Source organism: Magallana gigas, chromosome 7, assembly GCF_963853765.1.
Source record: "Magallana gigas chromosome 7, xbMagGiga1.1, whole genome shotgun sequence".
Lineage (NCBI taxonomy): Eukaryota > Metazoa > Mollusca > Bivalvia > Ostreida > Ostreidae > Magallana > Magallana gigas.
The window spans coordinates 46683453-46706636 of record NC_088859.1 but is presented as its reverse complement, the minus strand read 5'-3'; the positions used below and the strand labels follow the sequence as shown (position 1 = coordinate 46706636).

At 31.5% G+C, this 23184-nt stretch overlaps 3 protein-coding genes across 5 annotated transcripts; all 3 read right to left on the bottom strand.

Moving 5' to 3' along the window:
• Window positions 1–4468: 4468 nt before the first annotated feature.
• LOC105345949 (cathepsin K) lies at window positions 4469–9481 on the bottom strand. Its single transcript, XM_066066229.1, has 8 exons — window positions 9463–9481; window positions 8219–8358; window positions 7845–7950; window positions 6945–7091; window positions 6609–6726; window positions 6380–6480; window positions 6007–6278; window positions 4469–4729 (listed from the first exon to the last, which is right to left on the bottom strand). The coding sequence occupies exons 1-8, from the start codon at window positions 9463–9465 to the stop codon at window positions 4630–4632; spliced, it is 987 nt and encodes a 328-aa protein (XP_065922301.1). The 5' UTR covers window positions 9466–9481; the 3' UTR covers window positions 4469–4629.
• A 1199-nt stretch (window positions 9482–10680) lies between these two features.
• On the bottom strand, window positions 10681–16857 carry LOC105345948 (cathepsin K). 3 transcript variants are annotated; one of them, XM_066066231.1, is made up of 8 exons: window positions 16697–16854; window positions 16200–16333; window positions 14790–14856; window positions 14209–14355; window positions 11857–11974; window positions 11632–11732; window positions 11285–11556; window positions 10718–11023 (listed from the first exon to the last, which is right to left on the bottom strand). In XM_066066231.1, the coding sequence occupies exons 1-8, from the start codon at window positions 16697–16699 to the stop codon at window positions 10924–10926; spliced, it is 942 nt and encodes a 313-aa protein (XP_065922303.1). In that variant the 5' UTR covers window positions 16700–16854; the 3' UTR covers window positions 10718–10923. The 3 variants fall into 3 exon arrangements, with proteins under 3 accessions (XP_065922304.1, XP_065922303.1, XP_011452634.3); XM_011454332.4 differs by having other exon boundaries at window positions 10737–11023; window positions 14790–14895; XM_066066232.1 differs by lacking the exon at window positions 11285–11556 and having other exon boundaries at window positions 10681–11023; window positions 14790–14895; window positions 16697–16857.
• A 2992-nt stretch (window positions 16858–19849) lies between these two features.
• Window positions 19850–22472, bottom strand: LOC105345950 (transmembrane protein 26-like). The gene is made up of 3 exons (XM_011454334.4): window positions 22246–22472; window positions 21863–21998; window positions 19850–20854 (listed from the first exon to the last, which is right to left on the bottom strand). The coding sequence occupies exons 1-3, from the start codon at window positions 22470–22472 to the stop codon at window positions 20027–20029; spliced, it is 1191 nt and encodes a 396-aa protein (XP_011452636.3). The 3' UTR covers window positions 19850–20026.
• Between the last annotated feature and the right edge of the window lie 712 nt (window positions 22473–23184).

The window sequence follows — 23184 nt, the reverse complement described above, 5'->3', positions numbered from 1 at the left end:
ACAAGATATCTGTGAGCCAATGCTCACTATTGATACCCCCGCTCTGGTGTGAATATGCAAAATAAGCAAAGTCGACATTTAATAGAAAGCTGGCGTCCGATTGGTACAGAAATATATCCCACAATAGGGCATGCCTAAACAGATAGTGTGTTTGAACCATCGGCGATAAATAGTTGCTGAAAAATCTTTGACAGAAATTTGTTTGAAAAATTTTGGCTAAAAATAAACAAAGAACTCATTAAACAAAAAATTGATGTCCGATTGGTACAAAAATATATCCCACGATATGGCATGCCTATACAAATACTGTGTAAAAATTTCAAGCATCTGCGATAAACAGTTGCTGAGAATTCTTTTACAAAATTTTGTTTGAAAATTTTGGCTAAAAATAAACAAAGTCGTCTCTAACAGGAAGTTGACGTTTGATTGGTACAAAAATACATCTCATGATGGAGCATGCCTATACAAATACTGTGTAAAAATTTTAAGCATCTGCGATAAATAGTTGCTGAGAAATCTTTGACGAAATTTGTTTGAAAATTTTGGTTAAAAAATAAGCAAAGTCGTCATTGAACAGGAAGTTGACGTCCGATTGGTACAAAAATATATCCCACGATATGGCATGCCTTAACAAACACTGTGTAAAAATTTCAAGCATCTGCGATAAATAGTTGCTGAGATAAATGCGACAGAAATTTTTGTTACGGACGGACAGACAGACACAAGGGTAGAACAGTATACACCCACTCCTTCGGAACGGGGGTATAAAAATACCAAGCAGTTAGTCTCAGTGATTATTCGGCCATCCTGCGTAACCAATCGGCTATACTAGACATGATGAAATTTGCGAAGATTTAAAACACCGTTTTTTAACTTCGGAGGTTTTTTTTTTCGAAGTTTAATTTTTAAAAATATGTCTCTTTGAAACAAAAATCAGATATGCAATAAAACCAGTCACAGTTTTCAGTGTAACCATTCTACAATTTGTTTAATGCATTGGGGTCTTGAACAGGGGTAGGGGTGGGTCGCGGGGAGGACCCGGCCCCAGAAAAATTCCAATTTCTTAAATTTCCATGAAATTAACAAAAATTTGCCTCGAACCCACCTTCCCCACTCCTTCGGCAAACTTCAGTTTTCATCGCACCACCACCCCCCTCCCCCCTCCCCCGAAACAATTTCTGGATCCGCGTATAAAATGGTTTTATAAAAATGATATGAAGATATCTGCAACAGCTTTATGGAAAATAGCACAGGAACTGCAACACCTTCTTTGTAGGATTTAAAATACTAAAATACATGCCCGGTGAGCTTAAATTTTATACAGTGGATGAAACAACCATTAAAAGAGGTTAAGACCAACCAATTTCTTTATTATTTCTTAAAAATCAAATTAATTAAAAAAAAAAATGAAAACGAACTTTTATTTATGTCTATGAATGAAAATCTGTCTTTTCCTTTTGTGTTGGAGGCATTGATCAGCGAGGAGTAGCCTCTACCTAGTACATTGAAACAAAGGTCTTTCGAATTTGATTGCTTCATTTTTTGTAATTTCTTTAACGCTTAAATTAAAATCATACTCTCTAATAATATATTTGATTTTTCACACACAATGGGTTCAATAATTGATATTATGATATCGATGTTAAAGGACAGATAAACTCTCTTAGTCTCTCTCTCTTTCTCTTCAAAACAAACGACAAGTTGACCAGGAAATGTGCATCGTCACAATGAACGCGGCATATCTTTTAAAATAAAACTGGACCTCCTCCCCATTAAAACTTTTCAGCGAGAACCAGTTTACAACCTCATCATAAAGAGTTACGACTGCATATAAAGAAGTTACCAATCCATATAATGAAATGATCACATCATGTAAAGAACTGACCTCATTATATAATGACTCAACAACGGCACATTATAAAATTGTCACATCATATAAAGGATTTACAGTTGCATGTAAAGCTTTCACCACAATACATAAAGGTTTTACCACCATACACAATGGTTTTTATACACCATAACATGATGTTTGTACTGCATATAATGAACTTATCACCTAATGTCAAGAAGTTGCACTGCATAAAAGGATTTTGCAACTGCACATGAAGAGTGTACCATATAACATAACGATTGAACAATAGTTCATTATGAGTTTAGCTCTGTATGAAATGAGTTTATCATATCATATAAAGATTTATTCATAGCATATAATGAATAAACCACTGCACATAATGATCTTACGACATAACGTAATGATGTTACCACTTAATATTAAGATTTTATCCCTGAATATAATGGTGAAATAACAGTATATAATGATGTTAGCACCGGATATAATGATGTTAGCACTGCATATAATGATATTACTATTGCATATAAATGAAATACCAATTCATATAATATGAAATTGACCTTAAGGCAGCTATGGCGTTCCATATTAATGGGGTATTGATTCCGTTGTAAATAGTGTGTGTCAAGAAAAATAAATATTTACTGCCATGGCTCTTAGTAACTATTCTCAGTAAGAATCTTTCAAATAATGGAATGTATTATACAAAAGCTTACAAAAATATCACGACAAGCTACAGTACAGTATTTACGTAGTATCCGGTAAAATCCCAACATCCATTTAGGGAAAAATAAATAAGGTTTGCATAAGCGATGGATTTTATCAATATATATATAGGATATATTGTATATAAGCCAAATTTATCTTCTGTATCAACTTTGGTCCATATGAAACAGTAGTTTTAAAGATAATAAGGTTGAGATATAAACTAATTCTTAACAAAACGGAGATCTAGGGATTTAACATTGATCGTCAAAAATGATAAATCGGTCAACTGATACTAGAAATAGATACTTTCATCTAAATCTGACTATAAGTATGCTTTTAATTAGCTTTTTGGAAAGAAATGCATTAACCAGAATATTTGTCACCTTCTGTACTCCTGTACATTGACATTTATTAATAAAAAACTGAATGATCCTATGTTTGTTTACCTTTAAAACTTCCTTTTTATTCTGCTCTCTTTGCTTCTCTGTCCCCCCTTACACAGTGTGACAAAGTATATTAACTTGATAAGAACCAACTTTGGTAAAAACTAAAACAAAAACTTTTTTAAAGGGATAATGACAAACTGCATAAGATGCTAATTTCTATATGAAATATCTCCAGCATCCACTTGAAGAAAAGTTTTCGAAACTTTTGCAGCGCTCTTTAGTATCTTTTTTAAAAAATTGTCATTTTTAAATGATCAAAATATATTGGGGTAGCTTTCATTATTTTAGAATGCGGCTAAAATGAATAAAAGACGCGAAAATTGTTGATATTAATTAATTAAAATACGTAAATTAATTTGGTTTCCAGGTTTATATAGGATCGATCGGTAATAGCGTTTATAGAATTACGTATTTTAATTAATTTTTGCGAAAATAGAATAAAAAATAAACATGATATTTATACTAGTATATAGTATTAAAATCAATGAGCTTTGATGGAAGCTCTTTGCTATACAGACACTGTTATCTAAAACTCTTATCTAATGAAAAAGAGAGGCCAACAATATAAACAAATGTTTTATTAAATTGTTTTTTTTTAACCACAACCTCACCATATTGCCCTGTTATTGATTATATTTTGCTTGGTTTCATTTAATCGGACACTTAAAAACCACATCATCAGTATACCATTTACATGCCTTGCTTTCTGCTTGTTTGAGAAATAAAGTACGAGTTTTCGTGAATGTTTCAGAATAAGCTCCGAGGTCGAGAAATTGTACGATTAAATACTTAAACATGAATAAACAAACCCTACTGGCGCCCCAATTGTACGTCGTTTGAAGTTATGGTTTGTATAGTACAAAATCATACTTAGTGTTATCACAGGCAAAGACAGTGGGAGAGGTAAATATTTGATTATGAAAGATATAATGATGAATAAACTGTACATATGTCAAAAAGGCGAAATATTTGCGATAAAGAATTAATACTTAATAGTTTCAATTCAGTAATTATCAACAAAAGCCCCTGCGGGATTCAAACTCCGTATGCCAAATTATATGCTCGGCACTCTATCTACTCAGCTATGGAGTAGGTTTAATTTTGTCCTCGATAAAATCCTTTTAATAAAACAAAATGTCGTTTCGACCAGATGTCAGCCATTTTGTGATGATGTGTTCTTCCACCTAAACCGATAATTTGTTGATTATAGATTTCGGAAAGAAAACAACAAATTGTTGTTTTATTTAAAAATGTTTTTTAGCTTTATGTATTACGAAATAATGAAATGTTTTGGAATTTGGTATTTTGATTTTTACTTTTGCTCGGTAGTTTGGAAAGTTTCATTTGGGATTTAAATTTGAAAAATAGAGGGAAAACTATTTACAAACTAGTACATTCTTTATTAATATATTTCAATTATAATTAAAATATGGAAAAGAATACAAAACAACCATACAAGTTTGAATTGAAACGATTATTAAGCATTTTAATCAACTGAAAGAATGAAAGAAACCAATTTAAACAAATGACAACACTCCATATTTCTCTCGTTAACAGTCGTAATATTTTCCATTTTTGAATTTGTGTATTGAGTTATAATGTTGATTTGTTGATATTGCCAATGTCCTATACAGACGGGTATATAGCTTGGTTTGCTATTCCACACATGTTGTCTTGATTTCGAGCTAACATCATATAGCCGTCCATTCCCCAAGAGGTCCCCCAACTACAAAATAAAACTGCATTAATCAACCAAGAACAACAAAACAATAACAATACAAACCAAACAAGTTTGACTTTTGTGTTGGTAGCCTGCTTCCTGGTACGATGCTACAGTTAAACTTCAGTAATGTTTTAGAGTCGCAACTAAAATGAGCTTAAGGAGGTTGGCTCCTGAAATAAAAGTAATGTCAATCATCCAAAAACCACTTAGATATAAAGAGGGGGGGGGGGCTAAATGTTCACAAAATTTTATTTTATTTGTGACCCATGTCACATGCCACTAAAACAGAAATGATAATTATCCTGAAATTTTTGCTAAAATTTGACATTGAAATTGATAATTTGAAAAAATCAAACAAATATTTATAGTTTGAACAATTATTTAGTTATGATTTTAATACAGTATGAAGTTGAACACATGTAGTGATATAAAAGTAGAATCTAAGTCAAAGTTAAAAATTCTTGTTTTACTGATGGCTTCAAAGGCCAGTACACAATAAACACAACAACGGATGTTACAAAATTTTGGAGTAATCAAATTATAACGCAAATAAAAAAATATAGTAATGTCATCTTTCCAAAACTTTGCATACAAATAGATATACATTTAATGTTTCATTTAAAAGTAAAACAAATAGGGGTCACATTTAAAAAAAATTGAGATATAGCATGAAATAAGCTAATTTTAGGCTAAAATTTAATTTTTTCTTAACTTCTATGAAATTTTAACTAAATATGCCAAAATATATCGATAGAAATATCAAATATTGTTAAGGTATGTTTTTCGGAATATCATGAATATATCGTAATACAAAAACTATGGAGAAGTTTGGTCTGCGGTGAAAATTAGGAAGCTAAAGTAATGTTCAGTACTCTAAAACCAGTGAGTTATGAAAATTAATATAGTTCATTTCCTTCTTAAAAACCTTCTGCAACAAAATATAGTCACTTATTAACCTCTTTAAAAATGTAATTTTTTAAAAACAATTTTATTTAATATAGTTTATTTGGCATTGCAAATATAAATATACTACTAGAATAATATGTGGTGCAGAAATTTTAGACTAGAAGTGACCCAGAATGTCTACCCAATACCTATGGTGCGAACCTCTTTAACACAGACAAAATAAACCTTCCTTCAGATCAGAAGTTCAAAAATGTTTTTAATTAAACGTCAAAGAAAACAAAACAAATTAAATTACTTCAATACTTTTAATATTAGTAAACATTATCATTAAGAGTTTAAAATGATTTAAGAGCCTATAATGACTAAATAATTACCTGTTCTTTAGGAGCCAGTATTTTTTGTTTTGAAATTCTCCGTATCCAACAATCAAAGCATAATGGGTGATCAGCTTTTTACTACATGCTTTGTCGTCATACACTCCATTCCTGTATTGTTTAAACGACCTTTTACTGGCGTCCAAACTCACTACTATTGGACCAATACTACCTACTGCTTTCTGAAGACTCAACTCATCCCCTGCAGGGACGTGGACAATTCCCTGACAGTTGGCACCGACTTCTGTTGGCCGAAATCTACACCTCCCATTCTTGATTGTTCATGAAACATAAATTAAAATAATCAGATGCCTTAACCCATGTTTTAAAATGTGACATTCACAAAGTCAGGAGACAGAATTGTTCTTCGTACCTTTCCAACATAAGGATATGATACCTCTTTGTCAAGTCCTCCATTTCTTGCAATATAGTTTAAAGCATTTTCAGGAGTTCCAGCTGTACATCCCAGGTTTTCTAAACATATTTTTACCTTAGCATTAGATTAGGTTATTGACAGCAATGTGTCATTTGATGAATGCAAGAAATGGTTAAATGAATCAATCAACCGGTGAAAAGAGTATCTCATCTTCCATAATATAAACCTTTGCTACAGTCGACCAAATTCTGTTCTGAAAGGCGGACTAATTTCTTTGTTTTTCGAAAATGTTGCCCTTCTAATCCCCCAGTGGCTGCAAAAGCCCAGCAGGATAGACAAAAACCCTATATAATGAGAAAGTAACTTAATATTTATTCGAGTATTTTTATTTAATTTCAAATTTAAATTCCTTAAAAATAAAGTTTTAACCATTCATTTTATATAAAATACAATTTACTTATCAAAAAGAACATGCTGAAAATGATAATAAAACTTCACTCCGTATCAAATAACTTTCAGACATTATAAGAAATAAAGGTATTTCAAACAAGAACAAAGGAACCTGATCTTTTACGGGGGTCACATAACCCTCTTTTGTCCAGTTGACAGCGTTTGGCAGTCTTAAATTGCTTGGGGTAAGAAACGTGCTGCTATTGAGCATAGGGAATCTTCTAGATCCATTCATGGGTGAAGTGACTTCGTTACTCATCTATTGAGCAATATAAATATATTAACATTTATCACTCTTACATTCAATGGTACCTGTTGATTCACTGACTGCCAGCAGAAAAACGGGTAGTAACTTTCCTTAATTTGAAAGTCGTCTATCATGCTATAAAGTGTATAAATTTCTGGCCAAGAGGCCGAATCAGTTTTAATTGTTTAATGTATATATTAAATTGTTCTATAATTTCAAGACGAACACCGCTCGTAAATATTCATACCCTCATCAGTTCTTCGACACCAGCTCAATGGTATATAGTTACTCCTTAGTATACGAAGCTCATGACCGATAGTATTATTGAAAAGTCTTCATGTTTATATAATTATTTATCTTGACGTAAAATTTTATAATTTTTTTTTTTAGCATTTTAGAGCAAGAGGACGGAATAAGTTTAAGATTTGAAAAATGCGACCCCTTCAGCAAAATACTTCAAACCGTGAAATAGTGTGAGGTTTATATCGAAGCCGAAGAAAAAGGGACAAGCGAATAAAATATGGGGAACAGGATAAATTTGTTTTTTTCTTGTCATGTTATACTTAATTAAGGTGGCTCATTACACTTTGAAATACATGTAGTTTCTCAACTCAGCAGAAAAGTGTTTGATTATGATAGATAGCATGCTGGATAAGACGTAAATAAGTCAAATAGGCAAAACAATGTGCAATTATGGATAAGAAATATTTTTTTCAAAATTTTGATACAATAAATCACATTTATTAAATCGCTTGATATACGTACCATGTCCCCAAACTTGTTCATGCCCAGTCTATAGCTATGATAACCCATGTCCGCCTTAATATTGTGTTTATTGATGATGTCTATATTCTTCAGCCAGATGGATTTCCTAGTATGAATGATTAAAGGTGATGAATCAGGATAATTTCTTCGATAAAAGCACATGTCAAAAGAAACCTTTAACTTAGATGTATTTCACTGACATGCAAAATTTTATACGAGTTTACAGATACTTCACACGTATGCTCTAACGTGTTGATCAGATTATATATATTATATATATTTTTATAGATTGTATGATATTCAATACTATTCCAAGCTTTATGCCTTACTTGAATAGATACTATTATATTCTGTAATAAAAAACATTCTTAAACCTTCTGTTTTCTTCTTGTTTTGTATAGGTTTTACTGTAGATCCGCTTAAATTCTTCCCATTCTTTATCCAGAAAGAGATCAGAAAGTCCGCCAAAGGCAGCAAACACACAAACCTCGAGGACAAGTAAGTATTTCAACGCCTGTGGCAGTACAGTAATGTCAAGAAATGTTCAGGTAAGCAATTATGATTAAACTCATGCATCAAAATTCCGCAAAGGAGAAGAAGATATCAAGTCTTGAATAAAATACTACTAAAATCATATTGGTTGGCAATAAAACGCAGTCTCTAGTCATTAATTTGATAAAAGCGGCGTCATTAATTTGATAAAAGCGGGGTATGAAAATAAAAATGTCGAAGAGAGAGAGAGAGAGAGAGAGAGAGAGAGAGAGAGAGTTGTTATATCCTAACTTACCATGTTTATTTGGAAAAAAAAATAGAAGCTAGATGGTAGAAGAGCAGGAAGTGTCTTTGACAGATTCACAGCGGCTTGATTACTACTTACAATTTTACTTACAAGAAACACTCTTCAAATATAACATGTTTTAAGTATTTTTGTAAAACAATGATGATTGCAGTTTTTACGAAAGCTCCAAATGTGTAGCCATGACTACAGGCTGGTCAAAAACAACGTGTTTCTTAAGAAAGACTCAGCCATATGTATCGACTAATTTAAAAGGAATGCACTCGTATAAAAGAAACAAGTGACATTTTCATAAAGTACAAAGTGAAGTATAGTTTGCGCATTAGGAACTCATATGATTTTTATCTTAGTGCAATCTGAGTACCAATAGTGGGTTCTTCGTTAAACATTATTACTTAGATCTTACATGTTCTGTATATTGATACATATTTTTGACTGAAATAATAAAAAAAAACAACAAAAAAAACCCAACAAAAAAACAACAACAAAACCCAACAATTAGTGTCCAACAGACATATAATATTAAAGATATTGACAATTCAGATTTTTCTGTTTCACGATGCTCACTGGCTGATGACTATGATAAATTTTAATATATGTCGTATATAATTAGGTATAATTAGGAAGAAAAAAAAGCATATGCTTTCGTATGTGTATATGATAAAATGTCACTGTGTTTTTGTCACCTTGAATAAATTATACATATTCATGCAAATAATTATGATATAGTTTGTACGTTCAATTCATCAGCAAGTGTGATGTCAGACAATATGGCATACCAGAAAATGTTCAAATGAAAGAAACCATCACACACTACTGTACCATATCAGGTTTGTTTGGTGAACAAAGTTAGAGTAGTCCAAATCCCCAAATTACTGTAAAGAAATTGTACACTGAGGGTATTTTATAGATTCCTTTATCATAGTTTATGTGCATCATTTTATTATATTTTCCCTGGCAGTAAACGCCTTATGTATTAATTACACATTGAGTGTCAATTTCTAAATTCGTTCTACCAAAAATAGACAAGATTCATTCAGTGAAAAATTATTACAAACTAGGAAGTAAAGGTAGCCTCTTGCGATGAGTAGTTTATCGCGAGCAACTGTTCTTGTAGGGATTTTTTGCCGTTTTATTGTTGAGTTCATTCAACAAAATATAAGTACAAATAAATTATGTCTATTTTCTTTACACTTTTCTGAGTTCTGAGTACATTCATTTTATTGATTAAAAACATTGACAAAGCGTGAAACACTTATTGATTTAGAACACATATATTTCATTTGGTGGAAAAACCCTATCTAAATATAATGGAAATATCAAGTTCAATATTTTAAAAACTTAAACCTTAAATTAGATAAGTAATATTTATATGATATGAACAATTGAATATCATAGATGATGGTCTTATTACTAGAAAGACATGTTAGTAGCCCCAGAACTTGAAACAACGACACGACAAAATTAATTGCGAGTAGAACATTAGCTTGTTCAATTAATAATGAGTCAGGACGTAACTGACGCATGGGAAGTTAAAGAGTATTTTCTTGTATCCAAGAGTATGTACAGTGTGTATTTTCTATTCAGTGAAGTGTCTGACTAAAACACTTCATTTCAAAAGATAGTATCTATCCTGAATTTCTCTTCTTTACTCTTACCATACCTTCCCTTTTTATATCCTTTTCATCAAATATTAAGAAATAGAAGATAAATATAAATATCGCTTGTTCTTAAACAAAATGTAAAAACTAACTGACAGATTTTAAGAACTTTTGTACATCGTTGTTGTCTGTATAAAAATCACTAAAACCATGGCTACTTGTACAAGCAGCACTTTATTCCTCTTCATCCCCTTTAGAATATTAGAACTGCTGCGTAAAAAAAACCCCACTCAATGGTTATGGTTGTGATGAATTGGTACAAGGAAGTAAATGTTTGCAATGTCACTTTTTTCCAAGTTATTAAATTATTGTAAGCCTCTAAAGTTTGACATCCGTTTTTATTTTTAGGGTTTCCTCATTAAAAATCGTTGTAATCAAGTTAATTTCTTTCCAGTAACAGTTCACTTTATGTTCATAACACTTTATTGGCTTCAATGTTTGTTTTTACAGGTAAATCAATACAAGAAAATTATTCAAAAAATATCAGCCCACTATCATATAAGTGAAATAAAAATCAAAGAACCTATTGCTTCTTTTTTGAATCAGTTTTTACAGTTAGATTGATTAACATTAAGAAATGAAACGAATCTTGACAATCCTTTTTTTAAAAATCGTTTTTGTCCTACACAATAGGGTACACAGGCTGGTTTGAAATACCACACTGGTTGTCTTGATTTCGAGCCATCATAATGTAGCCGTCCTTTCCAAATGACATTCCCCAGCTGTAATGAAAACATAAAAAAAAAGATGACAGATCCAAAAAGAAAAACAAATGAAGCTTTTTTTTGTATAGGTATCTTGCTTTGTGTAGAGTAATAAAGATATTACATTCTTTTTCAAAAGTGGATATTAAAAAAAAAAAAATTGAGCGTGAGTGCTAAAAGGATCGATCGCGGGTACTTAAGACACCTTTATATTACTGAAATTGACCTTAAGTAGTTTTTTCTGCTGGAATTGCTGGAATATAATAGCTTTATGCTTACCTGTTCTTTACAAGCCAGTATTCTTTGCCAAGGTGCTTTCCATATCCAACAATCAAGACAAAATGGTTAAACATCTTTTTGCTGCATTTTTTGTCGTCATACACTCCTTCCTTGTACAGATAAAATGACTTCAGGCTAGCGTCTATACTAACTGTTACTGGACCAACACTAGCTACCGCTTTCTGAAGACCCACCTCGTCTCCAGCAGGGACTCGGACGAACCCCTGACAGGTAGCTCCAATTTTCGGTGGACGAAAGGTACAATTGCCATTCTTAAATGTGAATAAAATATCTGTTTTTACGTACTCTCAAAATATAAAATTAAGAATGTATTGTGTTTTTTGTACCTTTCCTAAGTAAGGATAGGATTCTTCTGTGTCAATCCCTCCATTCCTTGCAATATACTTGTAAGCAGTCACAGGTAATCCCCCTGTACATCCAAGGTTTTCTTAACGAGGATAATGCATAAATCAAATTAAGGAAAGTTAGTCACTGTAAGTGTTCTTTAAATGCAATATTTCAATAAATATTTTTTTACTCAAAAACTATATATATTCCTTTGATAGATAAACCTTTGCAACAGTCAACCAGGTTTTGTTCTGAAAGAGAGACTAATTTCTTCGTTTTCCGAAAATGCTGTCCTTCTAATCCCCCAGTGGTTGCAAAAGCCCAACAAGACCCACAGTAACCCTAAATGAAAAGGTAGGTATACACTATTTGGAATTCCACCTTTTTAAAAAAGATTATTAAAAAAAGAATGATTCTGTTTTGATTTTAAAACTATGTCATGCAAGATTTTAGATAAGTATTTAAGGTACTTGGACACGATTTTAGAACAAAATTTTCTTTTCTTTTTTATGTATAAAATGGTTAACTTGCTCATTTTGAATGATTGACCAAAATTTGAATGTTGGAAGTCAAGTTATAAGAGAGATACAGAGGTTAGAAATCATTATTATGTAAACAAAGCTCGAGTCTTATATTTGTTTACAAATAATGTAAAGTATGGATTTACCATTTCTTTGACCAAATGACTCGTGGCAAACAAGGTAAACTAATTTAATGTGTTTATAGATAATATGATAAACAGAAAAAAGCATTATTTAATTGAGACTTATACCAATCAGGCTTGGGGCGAATTGCATTGTAAAGTAATGCATTACATTACCATTACTTCATGAATTTGGGCATTTAATTACCATTACTATTACTTGATTTTCTTGAAGTAATGCATTACATTACCATTACATAGGTAAAGTAATGCATTACCATTACCATTACTTTTATTTTTAAAAGTAAAGCTACTAAAGAGTTTTTGCAAATGTTTCAAATATACAACACTCTTTAACATATCTACAGCTTCATGCTCAGTATCAGGTTCAAATTCAATGAATAAACAAGAGTCATTCTTTATTTGCTCAGTATATAATCATATTGTGGCAATATGAACAACATATTACATAAGCAAAATAATATTATAGACATTTGGCATGATACAATATCAGATATGAAATAGAGACACAGGATAACATGCGTAACAAACAACAATTTATGAAATAATGTTGCGGTTTTTAAAAGCTAAATATAGATATATATCCCCAGATTACACAAATCTTTATAATTTTGGACACTTAATTTTATTAATTTATAAACAGATAATTTTTCCCAGTTGTATTTCTTAATATATTTTAATCGTATTTCTTTTTCCGGAGGACACTTTAAGACAAAAGATTGCTGTTGCACTTTATGATCGAAGTTTCAAAGGGTTCATCTTTTAAATGCATCCATCTTCCGGGCTATACTAAATAAATGTTTTGCAGGAGCAGTCAATTAAGCTTGGACTGGAAAATACTGTTTGACGATCTTTATCTTAGGATATATTAAGTGCAATAATAGATTAAATACATAAATCTTGTATTTTCTATCAGTCTAAACTAATGTACAGTGTAATTAATATACAAGAGAGACAGACAGAGAAAAAGAGAGAGAAAATAAGTAAGATTATTTTCAAATAGGTTATAATATTGGAAGTGATATTGATTTTCATCATGGTTGGGCAGTGCATTCATTTTGCTTTTAAAGGTGCATGTCTGTCTCCTATTCTATTGTGACACAGCGAAGGGAAGGGGATTGGGGTGTTTAGCACTTCTTAAAACAGTAGATTGTTTTGATACTTAGATTATCCTGGGGGCATAGTGTGTTGTTGACACATTTCTTGTTGAAGTGCAAACTAATTGGAGTAAATTGTTTAAATATAATTAAAAACTCTTAATAACAACACTCTTAAAAATGTTATGAACTTGTGATGTTATCTTTAAAAATATTATTATAAACAATTCAAATAGGAATTTAAAAAAAACCTTTTTTAATAAAACATGTACAATTAAAACATTTTTTTCTCAATTAGAATTATTCTTTCTTCTTTAAAAATAAATTTAATCAAATTCAATTTCAACTATTCATTTATTCATCACATTTTTTTAAAGTGAACATGCATAAAAATGCATTGTAATGCAAAGTAATGCCATGTAATGCCAGCATTACACTAGATTTTGGAAAGTAATACATTACATTAGCATTACTTGTAATGCTAATTTTGAGGCATTACACATTACTAGCATTACTTTGAAAACATGTAATGCATTGTAATGCATTACCATTACATTTAGCATTACCCCAAGCCTGATACCAATAAAACATATATGTAAACCATAACAAAGCTCGAGCTTTGTTTACAAAACAAAGATTTTCAAACTCTGTACCTTGCTTATACCTCAATATTTGACTTTGCGATGATATTTGACTTTATTTGAATTTTGACAAAGTATTAAAAGTACCCATATTAACCATTCTAAACATTAAAATTGGAAAAATAAAACTTCAAATTTTGAGCTCAAATCGTGTCCAAGTCCCTTTAAGGAAACCTGGTTTTTCACGGGAGTGACATAACCCTCTTTTGTCCAGTTGACAGTTTCTGGTAGTTGAAGGTTGTTTGGTGGTAGAAATGTGCTAACATTGTCTGTAGCGTATCCTTTTGGTACATTTAACATCCGTGTTACTTCTTTTGTTGTCTGTCAAGCGATATAAAATTGAATTTGTAAAACAGCTTACATAGTGTACTAATAGTATTTTAAGTTTACCTTGTAAAAGGTTGTTTAGCTTTAAAAAGGATTAAAGTATCGACATTATAAATGTCATCCTTATTTTCAAACGAGTGAAATAACTTTTGGTAATTGTTGTTTTCGTTGAAATTAAACAATAAATATGCTATAATAATTTCCAATTCCTATCGAAATTTTTTAAAGCAATTCTGCAAGTAAGAATATTTCTGATCACCCTTTCATATGACCAAGATTCATTATTTACTTGTATATGTAATTCTAATAAGCAGTTCTTTCTAAAATGGAAAACTTTGCTTGGAGAAATCATATTGAAGATGAACGATTGCTCTTTCAACTATTTCAAAAATGATATTGAACTAAGATGTAACCGTCGGAATACGTACCATATCCCCAAACTCGTTCATGCCAAGTCTATAGCTATGATGACCCATGTCCGCCTCCTTGTTGTGTCTATTGATTATGTCTATATTTTGGATCCAGATGGATTTTCTGTTACAATTAATCAAATAGCAAACCATGTCATGCAGAGAAAAAATATCCTTTTCATTCTTTGAAATTATGAAAATTGTCTTGTGTTTGTGTCGGTTTTAAACCAATAAATTTATCTGGAGCCGTTAAAATCTATTGTCCCAATTTAAAAAGAAACGTTTAATTTCACCATATTTAATGTTTTTATCCCCCCCCCCCCCAAATTATCAGATTTAAATATGTTTGTATTTTATTGTAAATTCATATTTTCAGAGATGTTGGACAAATTCAAAAATTTGGTGGGAGAGCCCAGTATAATCTAATAAAATTTTTCATATTACTACAGTGGGTAATGACTGTTATCAAAAATTTCTATTTACAGAGAGCTAATATCATTGTAAACCTACATCGAAGAAAGATACTCGTTTAATAGAACCGCTCTGTCTTGAAGGTTATAAAAAACACAAAAAACTTTCATGTATTTTTTCTAGTCCACCTGAGCTAAAGGCTTTTCTTATCACCTTTCTGTCAGACCGATTATTAAGAATTAATGAAAATATCAGATTTGTGGGTATTTTTCAAAAATATTCTCAAAAACCAATTGGCCACAAAAGCCACAAAAGCTAAAACTTGTATGGAAGCATTCTCATGTGGTTTAGATTCAAACTTGTTTAAATCATTACCTCCAGTGGTATGGTTAGGGCTACATTAGGGGCCGATTTTGTAAATAGGAATATATAGAAAATTCAGTTTGATATAATCATGATCACCGGGATAGGATGAGGCCACAATAGAGCGAGGGGGTTGAATTTTTACATAAGAGATTATTATACAAAACTTAAATGTTATAATAAAATATGGTATAACATATATGCAAGCATCTTGACATTTGTTGGTTCTCAAATGTTTTGACTGTGGCCCCTTGACAATATCTGGGCTACACATGATGTTAAAAGTTTGATATAGGTATTTATATGAAAAGTTGTTTAAGATTTTTTTTTTAGAACTGCATTGTTAAATATAAAATATTGCTATGAAATCATCCAGTGACAATTGGTGCTCAATGTTGAACGTATGAATTACTGGAGAAAATTTAGGATCTATTTCCTTACATTGTACAGATAGTTTGTACGTGACTTCATAACGCTGATTTTATTATGACTATCGTTTCTCAGGTGAGCGATAGGGGCTTCTTGTTTGTGATGGAGGTTGATTAGGTTTAATCGTTTAAATCTAAACCCACTTACTTTTAATATGTTCATATATTAAATATCTTTTTTAAATTTATTTTGGCAAATTAAAAACTAATTGAATAATTCTTTGACCTGATTTTCTCGTCTTGCTCTGTATAGGTTTTACTGTAGATCCGCTTAAAGTCTTCCCATTCTTTATCCAGGAAGATCTCGTACAACCGGCCATAACAAGTACATAATGCAAGGACAAACAAGCATTTAAACACCTGTAAATCAAGTATGACGAGATCACAATCTTGTAAAACGTCATACAAACAACCAGAATCATATATATCTCACGTCATAACAATGTGACCTGAGACAACAAATAAAAATGATGAAAGGTCTTGAATATTTCCGAAAATATTTAGATCCATAACATGTCTGATATTAACTAAATGGCACAAAATCTCTTTGAACTGTTTAACTGTTATCAATTTGAAAGTCTTAATATTTCAATGCATACCAATCTCTAGATACAAAAAAGTATGAGCTAAATAAACGTTTTAAGTCTTTATCGTTTTACAACAAAGAGTAAAATCAATGATTGTAAAAAATAACAATAAAAACAAAACGTGAAATAAACTTACCATTTTGATTTGGATAAGAAGGGAAAGGATTAAAACAGGAAGTGTTTTGTCTAATGCAAAGCAATTATAGATGTGATACACCAAGAACACAAAATTACAATCATGTTTAGTACATGTCCTTGATATTCGGGGGTCCCTAAATAAAAGTCTCAGCTTTTAGAATAAGCTTGAAGTGTAAAGTCATGATCACGATCAACAATTTAATATTCGCTGAAAATATGACGGCAACGCAGAAGTAAAAATATACAACAGAAGTTAAAAAATACAACTGTAAAATATGTTACGATTTTAGGCAGCCAAAAGCAACATTTTTATTTATAACTATGTTGATTGATTGCCATGTGTGAGCTGACAAAATAAATCACATGTTGTTACCTATTTTGTTATTCCTACATTTATTTGTTTCCTACATTGCCATATATAACTACGAACTATGCAATCGTGAAAAAAAACCACACACTGAGAATAACGCTCGTGAGGATAAAAGAGATCTTAACGTTCTTAAACAGTAGTATTGTACATGCAAGACTAAAATAGAAAACAAAATCACTCACCATTAATGGAGAATTGGCAATCATAAAAAAAATCCATATCTATATAACAAAAAAATTGCAGGTATTGAATAAAAGTGATATAATTTTATATCATATTATTAAGTCAAGATTTGTGACCGAATTGTAATTTCTAAGGAGCTAAGGAAACTGTTTGCTTACTATCAATGTTTGGGACATTTGTACTAAGCTTAGGAAACTGATTGCTTTCTATCAATGTTTGGGACATTTGTACTAAGCTAAGGAAACTGATTGCTTACTATCAATGTTTGGGGTGTTTGTATTTAAACATTGGTGTATCATCGGTGTATATATTATTTTTAATTGCTATAAAATAGTTCATGATTTTTTATACACTTGATTTATTTATCAAGTTGTTGATAAAGTGTTTTGGAATGTATACACGTATATAGTTAAATATCACAAACAAATATATTTAGTGTTTTTTTTTATCATATTGTTTGTTTCTTTTCGTCAATAGACCATTTGCTAAGACATATCAAACCTTGGAACCTACACATAAATTTACATCTTACTTTTATATTCATATTATATAAAAACAATAATTTGTTATCGATTTTCTTATGTAATTTGTAAAAATTGGTCCTTTGGGAACCGCATTCAGATAATATCAAGTAATTAAATATATTTTTAAACAATGTTTAACGGATTTTCTGCGCATCAAGTATCCATTGTTGAATGATCAATATTGCTAAGTACTTGAATTTGGCGTAAAACTTATTCTCGTCAAATCTTCTTTGGGCTTCATTTGACAGTCTCACATAAAATTATTTGGAAACGGTATTTGCTTATTTCTTTTAACATGTCAATTTGTGTATGAAAATTGAATTTAGGTAGTTGATGCAGCATTATAATTTCATGAATGTATAATAGATGACAAAAGTGATTTACGTTGTACAGTATGCCTTAAAGTACGCGTATATTGCTGATGTAAAAGACTCTATTAATCGGGATGGCTATATCTTTATAAAAAATCTGTTTGGTTTCTCACATGTAACCTCCTGGTTGGTTGATTTCAATTAAAGATTCTACTTAAATCAGTAAAACTAAAAGGAATTTCGCCACTATGGCACCGATTTCTTTAATTTGATATTTACCTGCTTTAAGTAATATAAAGATATGATGGATTTCAAAAATGCCTTTGTAAGTGGACAATTGTTCTCCAAAACCCGCTGAAGTTCATTTTTTCATTCATTATGAGCCTAATTCTTGAGTGTAATCTCTCTCTCTCTCTCTCTCTCTCTCTCTCTCTCTCTCTCTCTCTCTCTCTCTCTGACTGTTGAATACTAGTACATGAGGGGAATCCAGATTATAAGTTTGGAATTGCTAATAGCATATAACAATGCCATGACCAGTAGGAAGTGAAAAAAAATAGTTTTTGGTAATTAATGCTTAGCCATGTGGATGATTAGGTGCCTGGCCTGTATACCCTTCGGACTTCATTTACAATTAAGATTTAAGTGTGCTCTAAATTTTTAATTAAGGTGTGTACAATATGATTCCCTCATTTCTCTCTGTAAAAACTAATGAGATATTGATCTGAATATCTACAATTACCAAAGAGCAAATTCTCTTAAAGGGGCATGGTCACGATTTTGGTCAAATTCTATTTTTCTGGTGTTATTATTCGCAATACTTTTGGAATGCATTTCTAATGTTAAATGAAATGTGGGTGTCAGTCGTTGAGTTTTAAGCAAGATACAGGGCTCACAATTCTTCGTCATGTAAACAAGGCTTGTGTCCAGTTTTTGTTTACATAGGTTCAATATACCAGTAAAAATCTTTTTCAAGCTGGTTTGTTTATCTGATTATTCATTTAAAGCATAATTAAACAGTTCCTAACGATTAATACATTCATTTTAGGTCTAAAACATGAATTTTCACTTCAACATTCATAATGTAAACAAAAGCTTTGTTTACATTGCAAAGAATTGTAAGCTCTGTAACTCGCTTATAACTCACCAAATGACACTCAAATTTTAGTTGCCAATTAAAAATGCATTACTGAAGCATTGTAAACATTAAAATCGAAAAAATAATTGTTGACTAAAATCGTGACCATGCCCCTTTAACCAAACCAATTATTTATAATAATTACAGATCTAACCCCTTATTAAGTACCAATTTAAGTGAAGCTACGGAGAATTGTATATTGATGCATATTTGTGCAATACAGGTACATGTATATACAAATACCTCATGCTCTCTCTGTAGTAGGGCGAGCACTGGTACAAAAAACCCTATTCGAGCAGATTTATTATTTAGGTATGAATAAAACTCTATCCTGTAGAATTAATGGAATAACCATGGTTAATGGAGGAGAAAAATAGAAATGGACAATAAAAAATAAACTGGTGGTGCGTTCTAAAGGAGGGCTTAGAAAGCTAACAACTGAAAAACCTCGTCAAAGCAAAAAAGCTCGGTCTGATAGAAGGGAATCGTTAGTAGTCTGTGTTTTTGACAATAAGGCAAACTAAGTTAACCAAAACCATATTAAGTTAACCAAAACTTAAGTGAAAAAAATCTTTTCATTATGTAAAACTATATAGCTTAGACTCAGACAACCAAAACCAAGAAGACCAATATTGGAATATGTTATTTATTGCATGTTACGAATTAAGACACAATAATTGGACTACACAGCAAAGTTAAAGTCCTATCAGAGAGTCGCGCCAAGGCTCAAGAAGCTGAAGTGATCAAAACTTACACATATGAATATATTTATTTAGAAATTTCCTCTTTCCAATCATTGCTAATGTTATGAATCCTTAACATTTTCTGGACAGATTTTGGGCTTTATGCGCTTGTTAACAGTCTTCACATTCATCGTTTGCTGTTGATAGTCGTTTTCTTGAAAATTCTGATGATGTGTCTCATTTGGACGAGAATCAACCTCAGATTGTTTGTTCGCTGAAATGTCGAGCGTCACTATCTCTTCCTCATCATCAATTCCTTGAATGGTCATGGTTTGTCTTCCATTTATAATCTCTGTTTCAACAACTGCAGTCCTCAAATCACTATAAGGGTCCATTTCCAAACACAGGGAAACAAGACGGTACGTGTACATGGATATTATCAACGAGTTTTTGAATAAAAAGAAAATGATAGAGTCATTTACAATTCCCAGAGCACCGACGGCATAAGAACGACAAACCAGAAACGGGAACTCCTGCATGAAGATTGCCGCCAATATGCTCCAAATTTCCGTTTTAAAACACACGTTTAGGGTTCGTACAATAATCTTCATATACTGCCTGTCTCTATGGATACTGATGGCAACGTTGTCGTTTCTGGACTCTGTGAAGGAGATCGGAAACTGAAACACACTAAGGCTCCACACAACCAGAACAACATGAGTGAAGGTTCTGTCAAGTGCCACGTTCTTGTGGGAGAACAGCGTAAAGAAATCGGTTATGTCACAAGCTTTGCCGATCATAACCAATAACAAATTGGACAGTTTGTCACGTGACATTTGACCTTTAGGCAGTGCCCATCTTCCAATGATCATGACCAGCAAGAAGCTTTGCTCTATCGCATAAACAAATACATCGTCATCTAAACTGATGAAGTTTCTGTTTAGCAAATTCTGAAACAAATATAAACATTTTAATGTACATTAATTTGAACGGTAATATATTAAAATAATATTGCTTCAAATATTCTAGATTGAATTTCTAACAAAAGAAAGATATAAATAGTTTGGATGCTCTCTCCAGAAATATGATCTATTCCAGGAGGATTAACATTAAATTATTTTGGTTTTTCTAAAAAATGTTCTTCCCAAAACAATAACTTTATGATTTTTCAAGACAAATGCTCTAAAATATATTGACATATGGGATACAATTTTAAACAAATATCTGAAGTAGGACAAAGGAATGAATTTATATCACATGTTCAAATTCTTTAGAATAAGCTTGATGTTGTCTATTTCAACTTTTAGAATAGATTTCAATTGTATTTATTTGAGATAAACTTATGAAAAATAGTTATTATGACAAAATCAGTTTTCTTATAATCTGAATACCGCGTGATCTTTTTTGAGTATTCACACTCATATTCCTAATCAATAGCATTTATATCTGGCCTTGCGTTATATAACATTTTGTATTTTATACCTTTGAAATGAAATTAACGAACATAATCTAACGCTTGCTTTATGGACATTCAATTTAATTGAATAAAACATGGATGTTTTGGTACACAAGTTGAATATACAAAAATATTACATTTCGTTTAATTAACCAAAGAAATGAGAAAACAAACAGGGAACATACTTTATACAGGATTATTTTTGTCTCGTGTTATTTTCGCCTCTACACTTGTTAACGGTTCCCACCGTCCTTAATTCGCCTAGACACAGTTGTATTAAAAAGAAGATAATATGAAAAATCTTAATTCGCTCAGTCTTGAATTTCGCCCGCTGACAACGAAGGCAAAAGAGACGAAAATTATTGCCCTGCATACAGTAATATCTCGATGTGTATTATAAGAAAATCTAAAGTCCAAGCAAGTGATGTACCTAATAAAAATGATGGTCGCTTTGTCAGTAATGAAGTGGACTTTTCGTTAAACTATTATATTTAAGTATTACCTGTGACGTTGTATTGGATCCTCCACCATTACTTGTTTTAGATATTCTGCCAGAAGCTCGGTCTGCCTTATCAAGTTCCATGATCCAAATGGGACCTATATCCAGTAAGATGAATATGAGCGTTCCCAAAGACACCCTATATAAGACAGGAAGATTGTAACCTTATTTTTTACAATAATAAGTGTATGAAATACAATGAAAAACTGTGTTTAATAATCATTATTTCTTCAGCTCTTTGGATTTCAATTTGCTATATATATTTTCTGCTAACATTTCGCAATTCAGTTATTTACAGGCCGGTTAACAAAGATAATATCAATAGGTCGTTTTTTGTACTCATAAATGCTTGTGGTTTTTTTTCTTATCTCAAAAGCTAAACTAACCATTTGTGTTCCAAGCCATCTCTTCGGAAAACAGCGTGAATACCCTCTAAAATCAGGAACAGAACGAACAGAGAATAAATCCAAAACAAAGGTTTATTGAGAATGTCTGATACTCTTGATATAGCCAGTAGACAATGTAAAAGGAAAACTAGGCGCACGCCAACAACCTGACCCAAGGTTAGCAATTGGCGTGTGGATTTTAACTTCTCAGACTCCATTTTGAACATGAAGAATTTAGAAAACAGACAGACACGTACTCAGTTTGAGCCAACAATTGCGTTTGAGGCGAAACGTCACTCCTTTAATGCCTTAATGAGATATTGATTTCACATTCCTGTTAATATTCAAAGGAAAATAAATATTTGATGATGTGGTCCTTCACGAACATGCATAGATGGAATAACTGAAATCATGCTTTTTTTAATTATTCACAAATATTTTGTTGTTGCCTAAAACAGCTTTGAAACATGAATGAGCTTCCGCTGCGACTTACAATACCTCTATTTTATTGGAAATATATCGGACGTCTGTAAATGCAGTTAGTTATAATTTTAGAGAGTATCTAGAGATTAACATTGATGCGGTCCATGGCATCTACTTAAGCAGAGTCTGCAAACCAATGAATTTTTCATTGAAATGTTTAGATTAGTGTTAAAGGAAATGTTGCTTGACATTTTCATAACGGGTTAAGAAAAGTAATGATCAGCAAAGGTCTTCTCAAGGAATTCTCTAATTTGTTGAAGGACAAATGAAAAATTGTGAATGTAGAAAAAAAATGTTGCTCGCTACCATAAAAGGGTCAATGCAGTACTCTGACAAAAATATTACTTTAGCGATGATATCAAAATATGGAATATGTAAGCGTTCAACAAATATAGTGTATTTAGAAACGTGAGTTGCAAGAACTTAAGAGCGTACCAATGGTATAAATATCAGCTT

Bases quoted from the DNA above. Each gene is read 5' to 3' on its own strand.
- LOC105345948 (XM_011454332.4), bottom strand. The intron at 11,733-11,856 runs GTTTATCTATCA...ATCCTCGTTAAG, and splicing joins CCTGGTTGACTGTTGCAAAG to AAAACCTTGGATGTACAGGG. The intron at 11,024-11,284 runs GTAAGCATAAAG...TTTTCATTACAG, and splicing joins TACTGGCTTGTAAAGAACAG to CTGGGGAATGTCATTTGGAA.
- LOC105345949 (XM_066066229.1), bottom strand. The intron at 7,951-8,218 runs GTTTAAGAATGT...CATTCATACTAG, and splicing joins AAACAAGAAGAAAACAGAAG to GAAATCCATCTGGCTGAAGA. The intron at 6,279-6,379 runs GTACGAAGAACA...TGAACAATCAAG, and splicing joins CATATCCTTATGTTGGAAAG to AATGGGAGGTGTAGATTTCG.
- LOC105345950 (XM_011454334.4), bottom strand. From the start codon at position 22,472: ATGTTCAAAATGGAGTCTGAGAAGTTAAAATCCACACGCCAATTGCTA. The intron at 21,999-22,245 runs GTTAGTTTAGCT...TGTCTTATATAG, and splicing joins GATGGCTTGGAACACAAATG to GGTGTCTTTGGGAACGCTCA. The intron at 20,855-21,862 runs GTAATACTTAAA...TATTTGTTTCAG, and splicing joins GATCCAATACAACGTCACAG to AATTTGCTAAACAGAAACTT.